We start from the raw sequence: 21,226 nt of genomic DNA on the forward strand, positions 1-21,226 counted from the left end.
TGGGGTCCAATGGATACTCTACAATCAAATGCAAACGGAATGATGTGTGAGGGCAAAGCACAGCTTCCTGGGCAACGACCCATGTCAGCTTCGCAAAGCCGGAGGCAAGCCTGGAGGAATGGCCCATAGTGAGGGCACGAGGCCTCTGGAGTGACTGAGGTGGAGTGTTACGGAGTAGTACCCACCTTGACAACTGCATCCCTTCCAGCCAAACTCAAGACTGGACAACCAACACTGGCTCACACAGCTGAAGGGGTCCTGGGGAAGAGATGGGGCTTGCAGACTCAGCCGTTGCTTGAAAAGGGGGTGGCCTGGGGGGGCAGTGAGAAGGATCTCTCCACCCACCTCTGGGCCTTGGCATTCCTGACAGCTCCATCCATCTACAATAGCCATGCCTCTTCCCCCACTCCATCTGGCTCCTCCTTACTCCTCAGGTCTCAGCACAAACAGCACTCTCCCCACTCCCACCCCAAGGTTCTCTGATCCTTTCCCTGTGGCCGCCCTCCCCCGGCCCCGCCAGTCTGCTCAGTGGTACCTGCCATCCAAACTTCTCATGCAGAACTTGTCACCTTGTCACACACATACTGTGTTTATTTATATAGATTGCAGGAGTTTGGTTTTCTGTTTGTTCCTCCCATTAAACTATGAACTCCATGAAGACAGAGATCCTGTTTCCATGGAGTGCCACACTCCTCCCAGAAGCCAATGGGGCACCCAACATATGGTAGACATCCCCCCCCAAAATATCTGCTGAATTGATGAAGGAAACCACTTTTCCACAGAATGGCAGGAGAGGTCCAGTAAGTGAAGTTCATGAGGATGGAATCAAGCATGTGGTCATTGCAGCAAACAATGTAGCAACATGTGTATGCTGGTTTATTTCTGCCAAGTGTGCCAGGCAAAAGCTGATCCCAGACAACAGTGTGGGACATGGGAAGTTTCTGTCTTTACCCACGTATTTTTGGGGGTGTTCACCAGTACATTATGATACATCTTTTGGACAAACAGTTTGTACCCTGAGCTGAATCACACACCCTCAATGTGTCAACAACTTATATCAAAAGCCTGGTGAGACAGTTAACGACTAAACTGGGTGGTAGAGTTCAATGCTTTGAAACTGGTATTATAAGGAATGATCATTTGCATATTGATCAGGGAGGGTGGAGAGCAAGGGGAGAGGGAGACTGTTCAACAAAGACTCGGTGAGCCTCTGATTATGTCTGTATTTCGAAGCACACGATTGACACGGGGCGGCAGGCCACTGCTGACATCTAGTCTCCTTGGTTCCTCACCACCACTGCCAGCTTCCAACATCAAGAACACAGAGACATTTCCGTCTAACTTTTATATGAAGAATTTAATTATCTATACACGTAACTAATTCAAAAGGTTGTATTACAGTTGTTAAAGCCGCAGGTTTATATATTTATATATTTTACATTCATATCCATGAAAATACTGAAGCGCAACCGAACGAGGAGGAGCGGTCCTCGCTCTCTGCACCATGTGAAAGGAGAAGGACCTCTACACGACCGCCAGCACAGTCTCCCGACGGCGCCGGGAAAACGCGAGGGGCGTGCGCGTTACAGAGTCTTTAGGAGGATAGCTAGATTGTGCTTGAGGCTCCCCCTACCCCATTTTCTGTGCTGTGAGCAGCAGGCATGTTTATTGAGAGCTTCCAACTAGTGTTTAAAAGACAGACAGGGCTTCGGCTACGGCATATCCAACACACAAACAGACCACGAGCTCCATTTCATATTAATCTGTAGAAATTCCACAGTCTAGTTAAAAAATGTAAACATTGGAAATTAATTGCAAGGAGACTTCTATACATTCTTTCTTGTCAAGAAAATTACTTGTTCAAAATAGGTCATTCCATGAAAAATAATTGGAATAAAACTTCCTGTAACAGAGACTAAAATGAGATTGTGGATATCGTTGATCGTAACCACCTCAACGGCGTTGTCTACTGATTTAATGCTATGCAAACACGCAAAATTAAAAACCCCAAACAAAACACCAACTCAACCAGATAAATCTGAGACCAAACAAAAACACAGAGTGCTTTCTCATGTGGCTACAAGGTCACTGTGCAAAATAAACTTAAATGCAATATGATTAGAGCATCGTACAAGGTAATAGCTTTGCCATGGAAAGAACTAATTTCTTATGTACAGGATGTATTACATGCTCAACAAGGTACAGCTGATACACACAAACAAGCACAAACACCTTCGCTTTAATTGGGCTCATTCTATATGTCTTTAAAACAGAGATACTGAACTCCTCTGCACTTCTATAGTAAGGGGGAAAAGCCCCAAACTACACAGTTTAGTTAGTAACACTGGACAAAATAAAAAAATACATCAAGTCTCAGATTTATGGACATTTGGAACAATTTTTAATAGCACATGCAGCATTCCTTGATAGTGGGTCTTTTTGCAAAACCAAAATAGCAAAGAAGTAATTTATTTTGTTTATTAAAAGGCTAAAATATATATTTAAAAATAATTTTAAAACTATTGAAAGCACCTGTGCAAAGGTGGGGGAAAGTCAATTTGAGTAACTAGGAAAGCCACAAAAGGACCCACTACCCTGTGTGTTTTTGTAATTTTTGCTCCTATCTCTGCAAGTAATAACTCAAACATTGCGATCACATGCAACTAAGGTAAAATGAGGTAAACTGCTCTGCAGTGAGTTCTTCTACTCAGAAGGCAGTAGGTGATCATGCTGGAAGTCACATGATCAAGGCTGCATCTCCCATCATCCCTCTGGGCAGTGATATGGGATAGTGGGTCTCTTTGAGGACTTTCAAGCCTGAGGGGGGGATGGACAACATATGATTCCTAGAAAAAGGAGGAAAACAACACATAAGCAAAACAAAACAATGAGCAAAATTCAAGCTAGGAAAATGAGTCAGGCATGTAAACAGCATGGTGCCAAAATGATTTAAAAAAAAAAAAAAAAAGGAAAAAGGAGGGAGGGGAGGGAGGGGACATGCTACAGAAGGAATGAAAATTAAAGAAAAAAAAAACCCCACGAGATAAACTCTTGCATTACGTAGAAGGTCTTCAAAGAGACGATTGCGAATGCAGCAATGGTCTAGCTTTAAGTTCTGCAAACAAAGCTCAGCAGAATCAGAGCAATGCTGCATGTTTTACCGGAAGATACCAGAGAGGCGAGGCGACAGAGCCACCAGGGCACTTACATTGCTGGCTTGGGTCCATGTCTGTGGTCAGCTTCACATAATTGGATGGGAAGAGCCCCACTTGTCCATTGACTTCTCCTTTCCACCAGTCGGGGTCCTCCTTGTTGAGGACATTGATGATCTGGCCCTTGTTGAAGGCCAGCTCGTCGTCATTCTGCGCGATGTAGTCATACATCCCAATCACCTGGCACACTGCAGGAGACAGGGCTGGGTGAGTGACAGCACACTCGCCGGAGAACGCGCAACAGGCACCGCGCAGCCATTCAACATTCCCAGCTACTATTTCTGTCCTTTCAGAAAAGGATGACAGTAGGTGGAACTGTTCTATCAGGCTTTTACAGTGTGGGCAATAGAGGAAGACAAAGAATTAAAAACCAAGACAACAGCAAAAGCTTTTTTTTTTTTTTTTTTTTTTTTGAGACGGAGCCTTGCTCACTCGCCTAGGCTGGAGTGCAGCAGCGCAATCTTGGCTCACTGCAACCTCCACCTCCCACGATTTAAGCGATTCTCCTGCCTCAGCCTCCTGAGTAGCTGGGACTATAGGCGCATGCCACCACACCCAGTTAATTTCTCTCAAGTCTCTGGAGGTAAAATTGTTCTCATTCTTTGGCACTTCTACTTCAGATGAGTCTGCACCATCAGGTCACAGTTCCTATTACTCTTTCTTAATCAACCTATATTTATAGGTTTAGGCTTTTCAAATTCTCCAGCTAATTCAATCATTTCAGTAAATGATTTCACATGTCCTGAGGAAGGAGCTGTACACGAAGTGGAGGGATACTGACACAACTCCCCGGGGGACAGCAGACCCTGTGAGAACCACACTCCTCAGCCTACACGAGGCCACAGCTCACGCAAAGAGGCCCAGTGGGGACTGGGGCTCATCACAAAGTTTCTCGAGAAGGCTGCCACGTTTCAATCTTATCTCACTGGGTACATACAACACAGACATTAAACCACAAGGTATTGAAACAAAAATTCTACACTTTCCACAAAAGCCAACCAAGAATGGTGGCTTAAAGACCTAATGCAGAAATCTGCTCCCCTGACCTCACCTCTCTCAGATCTTACTGAAGCATCTAATTTGGTTCCTTCAATCACAAAATAGCCTACCAGGCCAACTACTGTGCTCTGTTCTTTTCCAGTCCTCCAGGAAAGTGCGCACAATATCCTGCCCACCCAGAGAAATCCCCCTCTGCCCATAGTGAATGTCACAGGGGAGCTATTTTAGTCACATCACAGCCCCCAACCCCCGTGGCCCTCAGCTCCATCTCCTGACCTAATGAGACCCCAGCCATTTATTTTTGGGTGTCACTTTCTGTGGCCTCACCCCCTAGCCTAAACCCCAATTTAAATGGCTGGAAGGAAATCAAGAGGAAAATCTGGCCTTAATGCCACAGCATTCATGACTCCTGCAGGAAGAGCATTCCAACAAGGGTTCTGTTGTATCCAGCACAGAAAAGCCACTTAGATATTTGGTCCTTTCGAAAGACATATTCCATATCACATTAGTTGGTGTCAGTCCAAGCAAGTACAAGAAGTGCTTTAAAGTGTATGTGAAAAACAACCTAAGATATTTAGAGAGAAAATCAAGTGGAAAAACTCAAGTGACATGCAGACCATTTTCCAGTTAGACACTGGAAATGCCTTACCTGCTGCTAATGCTGTTGACTTAGGTGGCTCTGTTGGAGTGATTTTGCTCGTCCCAGGGCTTAGAAGTTTTACATAATTAGCTGGGAACCAGCCTATTTGGCGCTTTTTCCCACGGGCCTAGTAAGAAAATAATTATATCAAACATTTTTAAAGGTTCATCTTTTGTAATACATTTCACTTTATAACAAAGCACTTATGTAAAGCTCACATATAACTGAAAAACAAATGACACTAACAGTAAAATCTATGGATTACCAGGTCACAAATGTAAAACACCATAGCTAAAATTCAAACTGTGGCAGTCATTGGTTAGCAAAGCCCAGAATGTTTTTGCTTGCTCTAGACTGTGTGGATTACCAAAATCAGGATATGCCATGGATTGTCTAGGATAGGAAATTCTGCTCATTTAATGCTAGCACTCAGATGTTTATTTCAGGTAATGTAAACATTATGGTTAATGCCAACACTGTATATGGGTTTTAGGAATAATAATATAATAATAACAACAATGGCCATCAATACTCACTGAGTACTTTTTATGAGCCAGGCCCTGTGCATTTATGCACACAACAGTTCCAGAAGGATAATACTATTATTATTCTAATTTCCAAATGAAAAGTTAAGTGACAGCCCCAAGGCCACAGGCAGTTAGTGGCAAGCCAAGATGCACTCCCCTTTATGGGTAATGTACATCCTTAGATGCAAGATGATATATATGTGGTGCACACAGAACACATGGAGACTAAACATTATTTTCACAAACGTGTAGGCCCATGTGATAGGTAAAGCCACAGTTTTCAACGCCATTCCTTTCTCATTTAATTCAATCTGATTCAACATAAGACTCATCTATGGAGTGTTTCTGTGCCATGTTGTTAGAGGGGGACAGTAGATGACACAGGGAGTTTATAACGAAGTTGGTGAGGTAGGGCTTGCAGTTATGACACAATCCCATGAAAAGACTCAGGTTAGGGATCATGAGGTGGGCTTTGACTATCCTTCTGTACACCACCAAGAAAAGAGAACCCAAAACTTCATTGTGCATATGCACGCATGTGTACACACACACACACACACACACACACACACACACACGTCTAGAAACAAGGCTCTGATCAAAACAGCTACCTGTGGGAACAAGGGTGAGAGGGAGACATACCTATCCCCTTGTACCATTTGAATTTTAAACCATGTGACTATAATTACCTGTTCCCAAAAGAAGAAAATAAAACTAAAAGAAAACTTCTATCACATCACCTCTGCCCTCCTACCTGCCAATTTCTCAAGGACAACTCTGGGTCACTTTTAGAACACAGGGCAGGTTTCCGTTTCCTTGAGGTCTGATAGATTTCATGCCCTTGGCTCAAGGACTACAGCTTTTATGTTCACAGTGAACCTGCCGATGACTGAAGCCATCTGTTTACAGGTTTCCACATGCTTATCTACCAAGTGTACCACCATCATTCAGCTCGCAATGACACCACTCTTTCCCACACTCCTGCAGCTGCACGAGGGCAGGACACAGACCTCACTGGTGTTTCCCCATTTGTGGATCCACACTGAGAGGCACTCTAGTGACAGCACCAGGAGATTTCCCAGGCCATGGCAACTTAGCCACCTTATCGTAGATCCTAAGAACCATTCAAACTCTCACTTAAGCACAGTGCTAGAGGTATGGGGACTGGAAATTATGGCTGCTGTCTCCAAGGGGCTTGTCAGCTACATGTAGAAATAAGAAATGTGTACAAAAAGCAAAGTATATAAAATACTAAAAAGTGGTGCAGGCATGGCGCCACCACTGGAGCTCTCGGAAGGGAGACGGTGCTTCCGGTTGGGATGGTCACAGAGAGCTTCCAGAAGTGGGATCTGCAGCTCTTGTGAAATTGGAGAGGTAGGAGTCAGTTGGCTCCTGGGGAGAAATGTCATGAACAAGGGCAGTGAGGCAGGAGAACAGAGGGTGCTGTTGTTTCAAAGGCTGGAGTAGAGACGTCATTGCTCAGTGCTAAGACGTGAGGCTGCACTGGGGCGAGGGGCCCCGCAGGTGAGGAGGAAGGCGATGGGAGTCTCCCACGTCTCCAAAACAGGACGGGAACATGCTGATGGCAGGGCCAATGGGTGACACAGCACAACTCTAAGCAGGAAGTGGGACCTGAGGGTCTAAGGAGGCCTCTCCCTCCCCAGCACAGGAGCAGGCATGCTGACAGAAAGGAGTGGATTTCCAGGCCTCCAGAGGTCAGATTCCTGAACCAGTGAGTAGTAACTGGCCAGCACTTCCAGAAAGGACGTTTATGGGCATCCACCAGGGAGCTCCCCAGGGGAAGATCTGACTTTGGCTACACTCCAGGTTGCGCCTTCTATTCTAGCCAAGACGTGTTTCTTACATGTTCAGCTCTCCAGTGCGGCTCTTCCTGTCCTGGCCTCAGGCTTGCCTCCACAGAGTGGACAGAGGACTGTGTGAGACCCAAGGCCTTTACAAGCAGGGCCTTCCTCCTTCCTGCTCCTGCTGTTCCAATTCCCCATTCCTTAGCACCCCGAGGGTCTGTCTTCTGAGGCTAGCCCACCGTACAGCAACGGTTTCCTGCCTCTCTTCCCCCTCAAACTTACCTAGTTCCACACGGTCCTGCTCATGGGTAAACACCAGCTGATTCGGGAAGTCTGTCTACAGGCCCACTAGTGGGCACCAAAGGGTTCCCACAGGTCCCTTCCTCAAGAAGCATTCCAGAAACCATTCCTTCCTGTATCTCACCCAGCCTTACTGAGGCCCCCTGTGTTACGTAGCAGAAACCTACATTCAACAAAGGCTAGACAGACGGATGGCTGCAGGGAAATTTAGCCCTTCCACAGGCCCCAGGCAGGCAACCAGGGAGCAAGCCTCGTCCTTCACTGAGTTATGAAGTGGGTGCCCAGGTGCCCGCCTGGCTGTTTGAGGCTCATCTTTGCTTTGGATGGGGGAGGATGTGGGGAGGCGGAAGTCAGCTGGCTTACCTCTCAAGTGACTGCTATGTAACTTTTCAAAGGCAACTTTTAATTTAGAAATGATTTCAAATTCACAAAAAAGTGGCAAGAAAAGCACACAGAACACCCGTAGGCCCTTTACCCGAATTCACCTACTGTCAACACTCAATGCCAGCTGCTCCCTCATCTGTGCGCTCTCTTTCTCCCTCCCCACACCCTCCTCTGTAAGCTCTTTTTCTGAATCATCTGATTGCAAGTTGCTTACATCTTAACTCTTTACCCCTAAATACTTCAACATGTATCTCCCAAAAATAAGAATATTCTCTTATATGACCACAGTACAGTTATCACTTTCAGTAAATTTAACACTGGTACAAGAATTTTGTCTAATCTAAGCGTCCATAACCTGATTTTGCCCGTTATCCCAATAATGTCCCTTCCAGCATGGTTTCCTTTCACACAGGACTGAGTCTAACACTGCAGTCAGTCCTCACGCCTCTTTAGTCCCCTTTCGACAGGTTTTGTCTTTTATGATCCTGACATTTTTGAATGTCCCTCCCTGCACAGCTGCACACACATGACGTCCACTGGTGTCCCCGCTGCTGATCATTCTGATCACCTGATTCAGGTGCTGTCGTAGTTCTCCACTCAATAATGACTGTGTTTCCCTGAAAATCACAAGCAATCTGTGGGGGTCACTTCAAGACCATGCACATTTTCTGCTCCTACTGAAAATTTCCTGTAGATTTGGCATCCATCAATGATTCTAACAAGTTTTACCATGAGGGCTGTGTAACAGTAACCTTTTTAAAGCATCTTTGTCTCTGGAAATGAGACTTATAGTAGGTATCTGGAATGGTAAAATGTGTAACAAGAAGATATGATTAATATACACACACACACACACACACGCACATACATGCACACAGGGGAACTAAAAATACTATAATGTATGGATGTGGCTTTGAATGCAAAGAAACCTGCTACTGTGCCACACCTTCTAATACCACTGAGGAAAAGCTCTACTCTCTAATGCCAAGACACTTAAGGACGATGCAGGCATCCCTCGTCATATGAGTTCTCACTATGCCAACACTCACTATCCGAACTCAGGAATGGAAAGATATGTTTTCATATGAGCTTCTAGCTCTCAGAAATCTGTTACCGGCTGCCTGAAGCTTAGGAACTGAACAAATACAGAAAATGTGGCATCTCCTATTATCCAAATGCAGAATTTAGGTAGTGAGGGGTGATTTGTACTTTATAATAAAATAGCATCCCTTTGAGATTTTGCATATTGAAACTTGGATAGAGAACTGTAAATAAGTAGAAAAGATACTGACTTGCAGCTCTCCTTCCCACCATCCACCTGGGTTCTTTTTTCGGATCAAAATCAGCTGACCAGGGGCAAGAGTGAGCTGCTCAGGGCCGGTGGCGGTGTATGAGGCAATAACCTGGGCAATTTCTGAAAAACAAGATCAAACATTGCGGTGCACTGTTAGAGTCAGCAGGAGAAAAGGCCAAGAAGATGCAGGCGCCTCCCAGATTTACAGATGAACATCATCAAAACCAATGTATTCGGCTGGATTTCTACCCAACGAGTAAGGCTCCCTGAATCGCCCCTGTTCCCAGAGCTATCAGGCAGACACAGCATTCGAGAGCTTGGCTGATCCTCGAGCCCTCAGTGGGCAGCAGGCTCCCTGGTCATCTCACGAAACTTACCAACTTCCCTCCATAAGGTCTGCTCCTTGCCCACTCCTGGCACCTTCTGTCACATCCTTCCCATAATTACTGCGAATGCCCTGAGGCTAAGGGCGGGGACTCATTTGCCACCCACCTCAGCACAGTAGTACTCAATGACTAAACTGCTAAAGTGACTAAAGGACTCAATAGCTTTTCCAGCTGCCAAGTACAGCAGAAAGAGAAAGGCTATTTTTCTCTGAAACTGCTGGGAGCCTGGCAGGAGCTTATTTCTATGTTGTTGCTACAGATTCTCACTCCCAATAACACAGCCGCCTTCTTTATGGCTCACATGTTGACAGTGATCCCTGAATATCAGGTGCGAATTGTGACAGGGCAAATTTCTTTCTTTTTATTTCATGTTACAGGAGGGACCTGGAGTTAAGAAGGGAATTTTATGCAAAACCAATTCAGCACAGGGAAAAAAATGTAAACAGTTCTGTACTTTTCCTGAATGTTAAAAGTCCCATGGGAAAAATTCCAGCAGTACCACAAACCAGGCTCTGAAACACACATTTCCCCTAGCCCAGGAGATTTTGAGTATGAAAAGACAGAACCCTTCTCTGCCTGAGTTCTGGCACATCTGCAGCTACTGCCTTCTGAACTTCTAGAAGCAATACAGAACAAACTGTTCTGCTCCTCTACCCTTGCTCTCCAAGTGTGGTTTGTGAAAGAAAGGAGAAAAGAAGGAAAGAAGGACAGAAAATAAAAAGAAAGAGGGAATGAAGAATGGAAAGGAAGAACGCAAAAAGGTCCCATGTTCTGATGGGATTTTCTACTTTTCCACTCACTCCAGGGAATGAGTAAGACTCTGGCCCTTAAGCAAGCCACTCTCATCCTGTTCTGCGTGTTATCAGGGGTCCGCCACCAGGACAGAAGCACTCGGAGATCATACTGCAGGCCTGGCTCTGCCTGATGCTTTGGAGAGCTTGGGGTAAGCAAGAAAGGCCAGAGCACAGTCTACTGCCCCAGCCTAGGCTCTGACTGAGAGCTCCAGCAGGGAGGCCTACGCTGGGATGAGGACTCTCCTGCAACACACCAAAGACCAGCTCTTGATTCCAAGAGTTTATGATTTGGAGAAAGACCAAACTAGTGTCCTATTTGGCACTGGATGTTCTTGCTCCTCATGGGACCTAGCATGTGCAGCCAGCGATCTGCCACAACATTATCTGCGGTCTTTCGTGTCCTTTCTTGCTAGTTTCAGTGCAAAGTAAAGCCCACCTGGGCATCATCTATGAAATATCTGGACCCTCTGGAATGACAAACGTCCAAAACTTAGAAAACTTGCAGTTAAAACAGAGATTTGATGGGGTGGTCCAATGTATCCCCATACACTGATTGTATTTATCTGACTAAAATAAAATCCTAGACTATGTGAAACCTCTCTTCCTTTTTCTTGCCATTAAGTCCAGTCGGAGCTGAGCACCAGACAGACAAGCAAATCCATCGCTTGGCATTTCAGTAACTGTTTCAACCTATAATTTACTAAGGATATGTTAGCAAAAAAGCTCTAATGACCTAGACCAGGAAGACATGCCATGGAAACCATATTATTTCACATCCGCTTCTTTCTTCTCTTTTTTGTGCTACTATTTATAGCACATGTGATTTTATTGAAATCAACTAAAACGCTTTGGATTCAGAGGTGTGACTATAATTTTGTACCTTCAATGTGTACAAAAACCATCTGATGGTCTCTAAATTAATGGGACCTACACTCAGATAATATCTGTTGCCCCTCTAATCTTCTCCATTGTTTTGTGTCCTGGGAATGCATTGTTTGGAAATGAAAAGGGGCTAACCAAGCCTAAAAGGAAGACTGAAAAGCAGCTGAGCCCATAATCCTACAGCTCCATGTATTATAACTTCTCAGCATCTCGCCTGAATTCTTTCTTTCTTTTTTTTTTTTTTTTGAGATGAAGTCTTGTTCTGTTGCCCGGCTGGAGTGCAGTGGTGCAACCCTGGCTCCCTGCCACCTTGGCCCCCTGGGTTCAAGCGATTCTCCTGCCTCAGCCTCCCGAGTAGCTGCGATTACAGATGTATGCCATTATGCCTGGCTAATTTTTGTATTTTTTGGTAGAGACTGGGATTCCCCATGTTGGCCAGGCTGGTCATGACGACTCTCCTCCAGTGCACCAAAGACCAGCTCTTGATTCCAAGAGTTTGTGGTTTGGAGAAAATGATCCATCTGCCTTGGCCTTCAAAATTGCTGAGATTACAGGTGTGAACCACTGTGCCTGGCCTCACCTCAATTATTTCTCGACAACCCAAGAGAACGCTCTGTCAGGTAACGGCTCCACTCCTTACGTGTGAAGTAACAGACAAATCTTATAACTAAGTAAAATTATTAATGGATTCCAAGGAGAGGAGTTACTCTCCGCACTCTCAGGAAAGATTCTTTTTATTTTAGGATCTATTCCTAATCAACAAAGATGGGGAACAACTATCAATTACATTCAAAACATTGAAAAGTAAGCATCAGGATTTGTAACTTACCAGGTTTTTTTCCTAAACTCCCTGTTTTCCCAGCAGTTCCAGAGCCCTTAAAACAGAGCAAAAGGTCTCATTTGCATGCTGAAGTTTTGATCATGCAGCTTAAAAAACGATTAATGATGATACAAACCCACTTGAGCCCCGAAGCCCCACTTTTCATTCTGGGAAAACACAGCACTGCATCACCTGACACAAGGATATAGATCAGGAAAACATGGGACAAAGTAAGTACTTTCAAACATGTGGCTTTTACTCATTTCTATAAGAGGAAGAAACAGCAGAGTATGGGGCCCTGTAAGAGCCCAGAGGGCTCCAGTATTGACCATGCCGAGCGCAGGCATTTCTTGGACCTGGTCGAATCCAATAGGCGTCTCCAAACTAGGAAAACTGTTAGTCGGCATCCTAAACACTAAGCTCGGGCTTGTTACCATGTGGTTAATTATGACATATTTCACACATAAAAAGTACAGGGAATAGAACTCATGAGCCTACCACCCAGATTTAACACATTAAAATATTAACATTTTGCTATATTTGCTTTAAGAGCTTTCTTCTTTAAAAAACTAACACAGTACAGGGACAACTGGAACCGCTCTCTTCCCCCATCCTATTCAGCCCTCTCTATCCAAAGAGGCAGTGGCTGTCCTGTGTGGCCTTTCCACCCAATTTCACAGTGTTTATACACTGAAATTTCTCTATCAATGCATAGAGGCAGAGCATATTTCTTCCCAACTATCAAGCATTTAAAAAGTGCTCTGGGGTTGAATTCCTCTCTGGGATACTCATGGAATTTTAAACCAGCCAAGTAAGCCAAGAACAGAGACCACGAGAGGCAGGACAGGAGCCAGAATGGAATCTGTTGTTACAAAGTGCTTTATTCTAAATTAATTTATGCTCAAGTCTATCTTGCAGTAAATTAAGTATTCCAATTAAAACAAAACAAAAGGCTTAATAAACTAAACATAAGTTACTGAAAGAATAAAAATATGCCATTTATCTACCAGGAATACAACTTACTGTCTCTTTATTTTGCTTATTGAAATTTAACAACCATTTAGCAGGAAAAGTTTAGGTTAAATTTTTACTTGATTCTGCTGTATTAACAAACAAAGTTATACAATGGCAATCTCTCGCTATTTTTTAATGGGCTGCATATCAAAAAAAAGGAATAACAATGAAACAAGATTCCAGTGACGAGTTACTTTCCTAGTACAGGCTTAGAATCTACTCCCTACATTCCATAAAAAGAAAAAAGCAATTGGCAGTACTCAACAGTAGAGTTCAAGTAGTTTTAATGTACTCTCTTTGAAAAACCACAGCCAGCCCAGTAAGCTGGGACGGATTCAGAAAGCCATGTTCTGTACTCCGTGCACCTGTAAAGCCTCCCAGACTGTGTGCCCCAGACCTGCCCATACAGAGAAGGGAAGCAGGACGGGACAATCCTCCCTATGTCTAGACTTCAATTCTGGTATCTGAAGCTGGGTCTGGTATTAAGTTTGGTCGAATATTTTGCTTTTACACTGAATTCTGTATCCAACTATGACAAAAGAGCTGAGTTTTTAGATTTTTTTCATTATTCAATAGTATAGCTAAATGTGTATGTAACCTTTTTAGTACTGCTAGTTCTTCTGTGGCTAATAATTTAAGACTGTGGTTAAGAAAGTACCTTACAACTCCACTTACCTTAAAAAAAAAAATCACTGTATGTTTTTCTAAAGTTTACTTTGGATGGTTTTATTAAAGCAGAAAACTGTAATTTCTTAAAATATGTTACAAGTAATGGCTTTTGTATTTTAATTGATCCAAAAGGTAAGGTCACTTTAAGAGTTTTCATGCATCGTAGTAGACACTGAGTTGGTTTTTAGTGTTTTATCCAACTCCCCTAAAATATCATCTGCATGACTCTCACTGGACTCAACGTGCTAGCCTAGAGAAGAATTTAATTCTGTCTCCAGCTCTGAAAAGTCCAATATGCCAGCTGTCTCACAGGGCAAAATTATTTTCTCCCAGACTTCTGTAAAATTCTCCAAGGGTGGGCAGAGTTATGTAAATCCATCCATTGGAATTCCACCTAGCTGCTCTCAAGACCGCAGCAAGAAAAACCAAAAAGCAAAACAATGCCACCCCTTAAAACAAAATCCGGCCGGGCGCGGTGGCTCAAGCCTGTAATCCCAGCACTTTGGGAGGCCGAGGCGGGTGGATCACGAGGTCAAGAGATCGAGACCATCCTGGTCAGCACGGTGAAAACCCATCTCTACTAAAAATACAAAAAATTAGCTGGGCATGGTGGCGCGTGCCTGTAATCCCAGCGACTCAGGAGGCTGAGGCAGGAGAATTGCCTGAACCCAGGAGGCGGAGGTTGCGGTGAGCCGAGATCGCGCCATTGCACTCCAGCCTGGGTAACAAGAGTGAAGCTCCGTCTCAAAAAAAAAAACAAAAAAAAAAAACAACAAAATCCAATCAAATAAAATCATTTCTAGGAGCTGCAGGAGAGGTTAGCAGGCCGAGGGCTGGACAACTGGAGCAGTGCACCAGGCCCAGCCTCGCCCCCAGAGCAGCTCTGAGCACAGGGGCCCATGGAAGACCCAGGATACACCACTGGCATTTGAAATAGAAAACTTTGTCCACCTGCTTACTCCTGAGAAAGCAGCCCCTACAGGTCCCCTGCCAGCCTTTTCTCTCTCAGTACCTAGGAGGTATGAGGAGAAAAAGAAAGTAACTGTGAATTGACTGTCAATGCTTAAAAAAAAAAAAAAAAAAAAGAGTCAATTATTGTTGGTTTTTTAAAATGTGCATTGGATCTGTTAAATGACTACATTTATACCTGAAACTCTCCACTAATGTGCAAGTGGCTCCTACAAGACAGACTCCCATATTCTGTGGTAGGTCCACCCCACCATTCCACTAAACTTGCACTATCTTGAGACCATAGTTTATGCGATCAAATTTCTAGGGCTCTATTTAACAACAGTAGGAACATTTCCAATTTATACAGATAACAGCACTTAAATTCAGTCCTGATCAACAGAGATTCTAAGGCCTAGCCAAAGTGTACCCATCTCTTAGATCTTGTCTTTCTACTGTATGGGCAAAAATAGAAATTCTCAAAACTTTCTAATATCCAATATTCTGGAGCCAGTATCACCAGAATACTTCTGTTTATACAGGCAAAATATTGCTATCTTTCTTGGGGCATTTAAAAATCAATGACCATAATGATCTAATCAAGAAAGTTTACTCCAAAGCATAAGTCAATTACATGCAGAAAGAGAGATGAATACTGAACATTATCTTCCCAGATGATTAGGACCAGCCCCGTCACAGCCTCCACTTAGCCCTTATGTGTTCTGCTTGAGGGAGGCCAATGCTTACCCTACAGTGCCAAATGACAAGATCAAACAATGACAGGTCACACTGGATTTACTGTCACATTCCAGAACTTAGCAAAACACAACAAAGCTCCACTGTCAAATATCATGTGACTCCCCGCAAAGAGAACCGCCACACAGAAAGGGAGAGGAAACAGTTAATGTGGGTTTACCTCTGAATCTTTAAGCCTCACATAGTTAGAAGGGAAGACTCCGGACTTGTCGCCCACTGTTCCTGTCCACCAGTCACCATCTTTCTTGGTAACCAAAATCACATCCCCTTGCTGAAAGGTTAAATCTCCTTGCTCAGAACTCTCGTAAGTGTACATGGCAATAAATTCTGGTGGGGAGAAATATTGAGATACGGAGAGAGCTTGATTGTTTAAAGAAATCCCAGACAGCTTTGCAAAAGCAAGTTTACGAATAAGGAAGTTAGGACAAGATCCATTCAAGAGAAGGGCTAGTCACAGATAAAACACAGAGCTGCAGAATGCCCTGGGCTCCATATTCCCCCAGTGTATATAAAAGTTCAGTGGCTGCAGACAGGGAGACAATTCCTGGGAAGACCCAGACATAGGAACAAAAAACCCGACTGCACGTTCACTAACACCTGAGTATTTATAAGTGATCTACCATTTGGCACCATGATTTCTTATTGAATGAAAATGGTTTTTATATTTAGTTTTAATTAACAGTTACATAGTACCTACTCTGTGCTGAACACTGGGTCAGATGCATTCATATGTGGGCTCTTGGTAAGCATATTAAGTATCTGTATTTCAGTTTTGAAGGTACCACAACACAGTTTTAGAAAATTGTTAGATAGGATATATTCTCTGTGTAAATTAAACAAGACATACTTTTCATTATTCAAGTGCCCGAAAACTTGTGTCCTATTGTGTCATATACACAATATGATAGGAAGCTGTTAGAACACAAAATGAGTTACACATATTATTTAGTTAAAAATGGGCATCTAGTTGTCATTTAAGAGCACAAACAGGTAGAGAGGACTGATGATAAAAGAAATGCCTATCCAATCCCAGAAAGCCTTTCAACAAGTTAAAAAGAAAAATCACAGTTTATCACATTTTATTATTCATGTAATTTAGTCTTAAACGATAACAACTAGTGTTCTTTCGTGTCTTGAATTTGAAGGGTGTACATTACAGAAGAAATTTTTCTTTTTGATTATATGTAGAACTTTGCATCACTCTTGGTTGATTTTATTAAGGCTTAGAACCAAATCACACTCTCAGAAAGATCACCAGACACAAAATCCTAGATGGAGGTTCTAAGTAAAGATTTACAGAAAGGTGCACATGTTTCTTATTTCTACTTTTTCTCCATTTTATCCTAGGCCTTTGTACGTATTTTTTAAAGCAACAGAAAAATCACCATTTACCCAAAAAGTTCATTTTTATAATGGGCAATGTATATTTCTCTCTAAACCTCAGATGATATTCCTTTAATGTCGAGCCTTGAGTTGAGTAGGAGGCTGGAATTTTGTATGGAGAACTCCTCCGGTTAATTATCAGAGCCTCTGCAGGAGGTGCGAATGAAAACTAAAACAGACAAAAACACAAAATCCTCTAACCCCTGTGCTCACATGGGTAGCCCCAGGAGCAACAAGGGGCCTCCTTCAGCGCCAGTGTTGACCTGTCAGCCCCGAGGCCAGCAGCAATTGCTGGTGGAGAGCACTGGGCCCCATGGCAGACACAGGTCATTCAAACGTCCCAGGGAAAACAGAAGACTCTCTGTCTTTAGCCCTGAGGCGCTGGTAACACATACCTCCACAGTGAAAATTGGAAAAATGATTTCCCACACAAGGAAATCAGGGTTTGGTGGCTTTAATAGGGTCATTCTTTTTTCATTAATAGACTCATTTTTCTGATTTCTCCATACTCTGACCCTTCCCTTTTGATTTTGCTCCCTAGTACTGTTCTTTAGATCACATTTGGCCATTTAAGATGGGATCCTTGGCAATCAATACTTTCCCCAGTGATTCCTCAACTTCAAAGTCACTTTCTTTAAAATGGATCCAAATTTTGAAGTAACTTTCCAAATGCTTAAGAAACTTTAGAAACGTGAACTCTGGCTGAACTTGGTATTGCAGTATAAAATATAAAATATAAAGGAGACTGGAAAGACTGAGGCTGGCCTTGCCCTGCCTTGTACTAAGGCATCTGCAAGTGGTCTTAGGGGGACAATGAAACTCAGAGACGTGATGATGTATAGGCAGAGGTTCCTCTTCAGCTACCCTTCTCATGAGACATTTCACAGAAGGCACTGGCCATCCCCAAGCCAATATTTTAAGAGCGACCCCAACCGATCATCTATTTTAACTGGTTTACAGTTTACTTTAAATTTGATTATGTTCAATGTGGTATTAACAAGAGGCTCATTAATATATGTAAATAGCTTTTCTCAGAATTTCTAAGGCTAATGTCTCCCAACCCTTCACAAAGCCAGTAACCTTTCCAAATATTTCTAATACCTAAGTCATTTCAAAATGGTTGTAACAAATACAAACTAAGATTGGAATTTAACTCTATTCTGTCAACCAATTTTAAGTATATGTGTGGTTCATTTGTGACCTATTTATTGAGGCCTCAGTACATGTTTCAAAACAAATAGATAAACATTCCTCCACGTTGCTATTGGATGAAGATGCTCATACTTTATGTGGCTTTATCAGTAATCCAGGGAATGAAGCAAAAATAAAATAAAAGCAGTAGACATTTACTGTGCTTTGTTCTAAAAGCCTTCTGCATGTTATCACTTTATCCTTGTAATAATTTCCTATCTCAAAGGGTAGTTACCATGCCCAATTTACAAACAAGGAAGCTAAGGCATAAACAAAATAGTATGGTTACTAGATGGGAGAGTCAAGATAAAAACTCCGGCCCTCCACTGAGTCTTGACTGGATATCATACACTGAAGTTTTTTTGTTTGTTTGTTTCTTATTTTTTGGTGAGGTACATAATTTGCTTTTTAGTAAATTGACTGCATGTGCTGTGTTTAAAGGAGCTTTTTGCCTTGTTACTCTAGCAGTGCATAAAAAAGTCATTAAGATAATGAGAATGTATAAAGGGAACTCTGCTAATCATCGTTTTCATGGTAATAGTAAAAATTAGGTCCGCGATTTGTTTAGTGATAAGGTTTTATAGCTATGCTATCAGCTAAAGAAATTTTTACTTTTAAAAATCCTCTTGAAAAAAGAACGCTGTTATTGTGAGTCTGAAATGCCATTATGCCTTAATCCTTGCTGTCTCCACCTAAAACAGCTAATTTAATAATTCTATTTTTCATTAGGCAAGGTTTCTAAGGAATGCAACAATCTCATTATGACAAACAAACTAAATAAAATATTCTATTCTCATGTAATGTATTCAAGGAACCCATAAAGAATTACTATAGAATTAGTTACGGCATCAGTTAACGCTGCTCAGACATCTACACAGAAAACCCACCTAACTCAAGGAGTCCAGTTAGGATGTGATCATGACTGTACTGAATATAAAAAAGACATGAGATTTTTACCATGAGGGTCTGAATTATGTAGGTTTTGGTCAGTTGGCATCTATATAATATTTAAGATTATGTCACCAAGTGGAGATTGAGAAAGAAAGCAATTACTTGCATAATAAACACTCAAAATAATTTTTTTAGGCCTAAATTGTCTGGTTTGGTTGTTTTCATAGAGCAAAGAAACTGAGTTTCAGTTTCACTTGGGATGGTACAGATGGCATTCATGTTACTGTGAGAACTCTACTGGTCTGTGCAGTTTTAAGATGAAATACTTATCTATATAAGTGAGATGAGACTAGACTATGTTAGGTGAAGCAATGACCACAATTTAGCTACAGAGAGGCTCGGAAAACTTGATTCTTAGTAAACTGAATGGGTCTCTTTTAAAAGTCAAAGGGCTCATAATAAAATATAATTAGAAAATTCAGTTTTTGATGATTAATGTATCTGACAGTATTTTCCATAAAGTATTCTGATTTTGTAAAAAGCTAAACTTTCGTTTTACTTTAGTTTAATATATTGATCATAAGTGTAGTCTATCTTAAGATGAAATTCAATCTCATTTCAAACATTTACACAACGTCCTTGACCCTTTTGAAGAACATAATACAACTCAGACCCTCACCTTCTCCTGAAACGGCTGGCTTGGCTGCTGGAGAGGCTACTCGCTTTAGACTAGCAGGACTCTCTGAAGAACCAGACTCCATGCTGCAACAAGGGAAGAAGAGAGTATTTTAATTTTTGTTTTAAAAGAAAATAGTACAAATGACAGATTTTTCTGTTAAAACTGTTTGACTTTTAAAACTATAAATAATCCACAGCTGAAATAGTTGTACTTAGCTAGGTTAAAAACACATAATAAGGTACTACAGAAGCATGACTCTAAGCTCGCATTCTTCTTCTTAAGAGATGGGGTCTAGCTATGTTGCCCAGGCCGCAGTGCAGTGGCTATTCACAGGCGCGATCCCACTACTGATCAGCATGAGTTTTGACCTGCTCCATTTCCGACCTGGGCCATTCACCCGTCCTTAGGCAACCTGGTGATCCCTTGCTCCCCAGAGGTCACCATATTGATGCCAAACTTAGTGCAGACACCCGATCAGCATAGCGCACTACAGCCCAGAACTCCTAGGCTCAAGCAATCCTTCCACCTCAGCCTCCCGAGTAGCTGGGACTACAGGCACGCGCCACTTGCCCAGAGCTTGCATTCTTATTTTTCAGCACTTTGCTATACTGGACACATAGCCTATGTACTAGTTTATTTCAAGGGATGACTGACTGAGAGATGCTCATTGAGTAATTTTGCTATTTTCATCTTCTTAAAGCTCATAATTTGTTTTGAACATCAATATGGTTGAAGGAATTCAACAACAACCTTAAGGTTCCATGCTGTAAGAACCTAATGAAAAAGACAATTAAGTCCTCTGATCATTTCCCCAAATGCTTTGGGTTTCTAAGTATTCACATATATCTGGCACAGTGCTGGTAATAAGCATAAAGAGAGTCATAATCTCCAACTAATGCACAAGCGTGTTCCAGATATCAGAGCTGAATTCCTTCTTGTGTAAGGCAATGAAAAACAAGACACATAGGTTTCCATGAGGGAAGAAAAAATGCACTTAATCTACAAGAGGCTCCCTTTTTGTACTCCATATATTCTAACTTTTGCAGTTAAAAGATCTAGAAGACAAACTAATCCCGCAATTCCTGTGAATCTTAACTAGCGCAAACAGTAATTTAATGCCTAATACTCTTTTTCATCAAATACAAGCAGATAAATACAAAAATACCTTGTAGATTTCCTTATGGGCCCTGAAATGAGTTTCACGTAAGACTTGGGGAACCAACCCTTCTGACCTTGAACTTCTCCAAACCACCACATGTCTTGCTGTTCCAGGACGGTGATGACATCATTTTTGTTAAAATTTAAATGGTTGTCTTTTTTGGCTCTCCAAGGATACAGGGCTTGTGCTTGTAGACCCTCCACCTTTTCACCCTTGTGTGGAGTAACATAAAAGACCTCTCGTTATGTTGTGGTTTGTTATCAATTAGGGCAGACGTGAACATGGCACCTCTCCAACAAGCATAGGCCAGACAAGCACACACAGACACAAAGGGCCCTGAGGCAGCACAGCAGGAGTGCTGTATGCTTCACTGTTTCCCAACAATTGTTTACTTCCAAAAGTGGAGGCAAAAGCCTGCCAGTCTCTTCACAAAGTCATTGTCTGACCATCTAGAACTCTCCATTTCAACAAGCCAGGAGGTCACAATTATTCC

At 42.5% G+C, this 21,226-nt stretch overlaps 1 protein-coding gene across 9 annotated transcripts in view; it reads right to left on the reverse strand.

Moving 5' to 3' along the window:
• Positions 1-21,226, reverse strand: part of ITSN1 (intersectin 1) — a 242,499-nt gene that overhangs the window by 59,813 nt on the left and 161,460 nt on the right. For 3 of the 9 annotated variants that reach the window (XM_032276601.1, XM_032276600.1, XM_032276604.1), the window contains 7 exons: positions 20,740-20,945; positions 19,575-19,657; positions 15,591-15,757; positions 12,053-12,098; positions 9,160-9,281; positions 4,861-4,978; positions 3,209-3,400 (listed from right to left, as the gene is read on the reverse strand). In XM_032276601.1, the coding sequence (XP_032132492.1) occupies positions 3,209-3,400; positions 4,861-4,978; positions 9,160-9,281; positions 12,053-12,098; positions 15,591-15,757; positions 19,575-19,657; positions 20,740-20,945 (934 nt within the window). Of the gene's footprint in view, positions 1-1,338; positions 2,847-3,208; positions 3,401-4,860; positions 4,979-9,159; positions 9,282-12,052; positions 12,099-15,590; positions 15,758-19,574; positions 19,658-20,739; positions 20,946-21,226 lie in introns of those variants that run through there. The other 6 variants (XM_032276606.1, XM_032276605.1, XM_032276608.1 and 3 more) reach the window with 3 other exon arrangements.

The sequence above is a fragment of the Sapajus apella genome, unplaced genomic scaffold (genome assembly GCF_009761245.1).
Source record: "Sapajus apella isolate SASKATOON/1434 unplaced genomic scaffold, GSC_monkey_1.0 scaffold8, whole genome shotgun sequence".
NCBI lineage: Eukaryota > Metazoa > Chordata > Mammalia > Primates > Cebidae > Sapajus > Sapajus apella.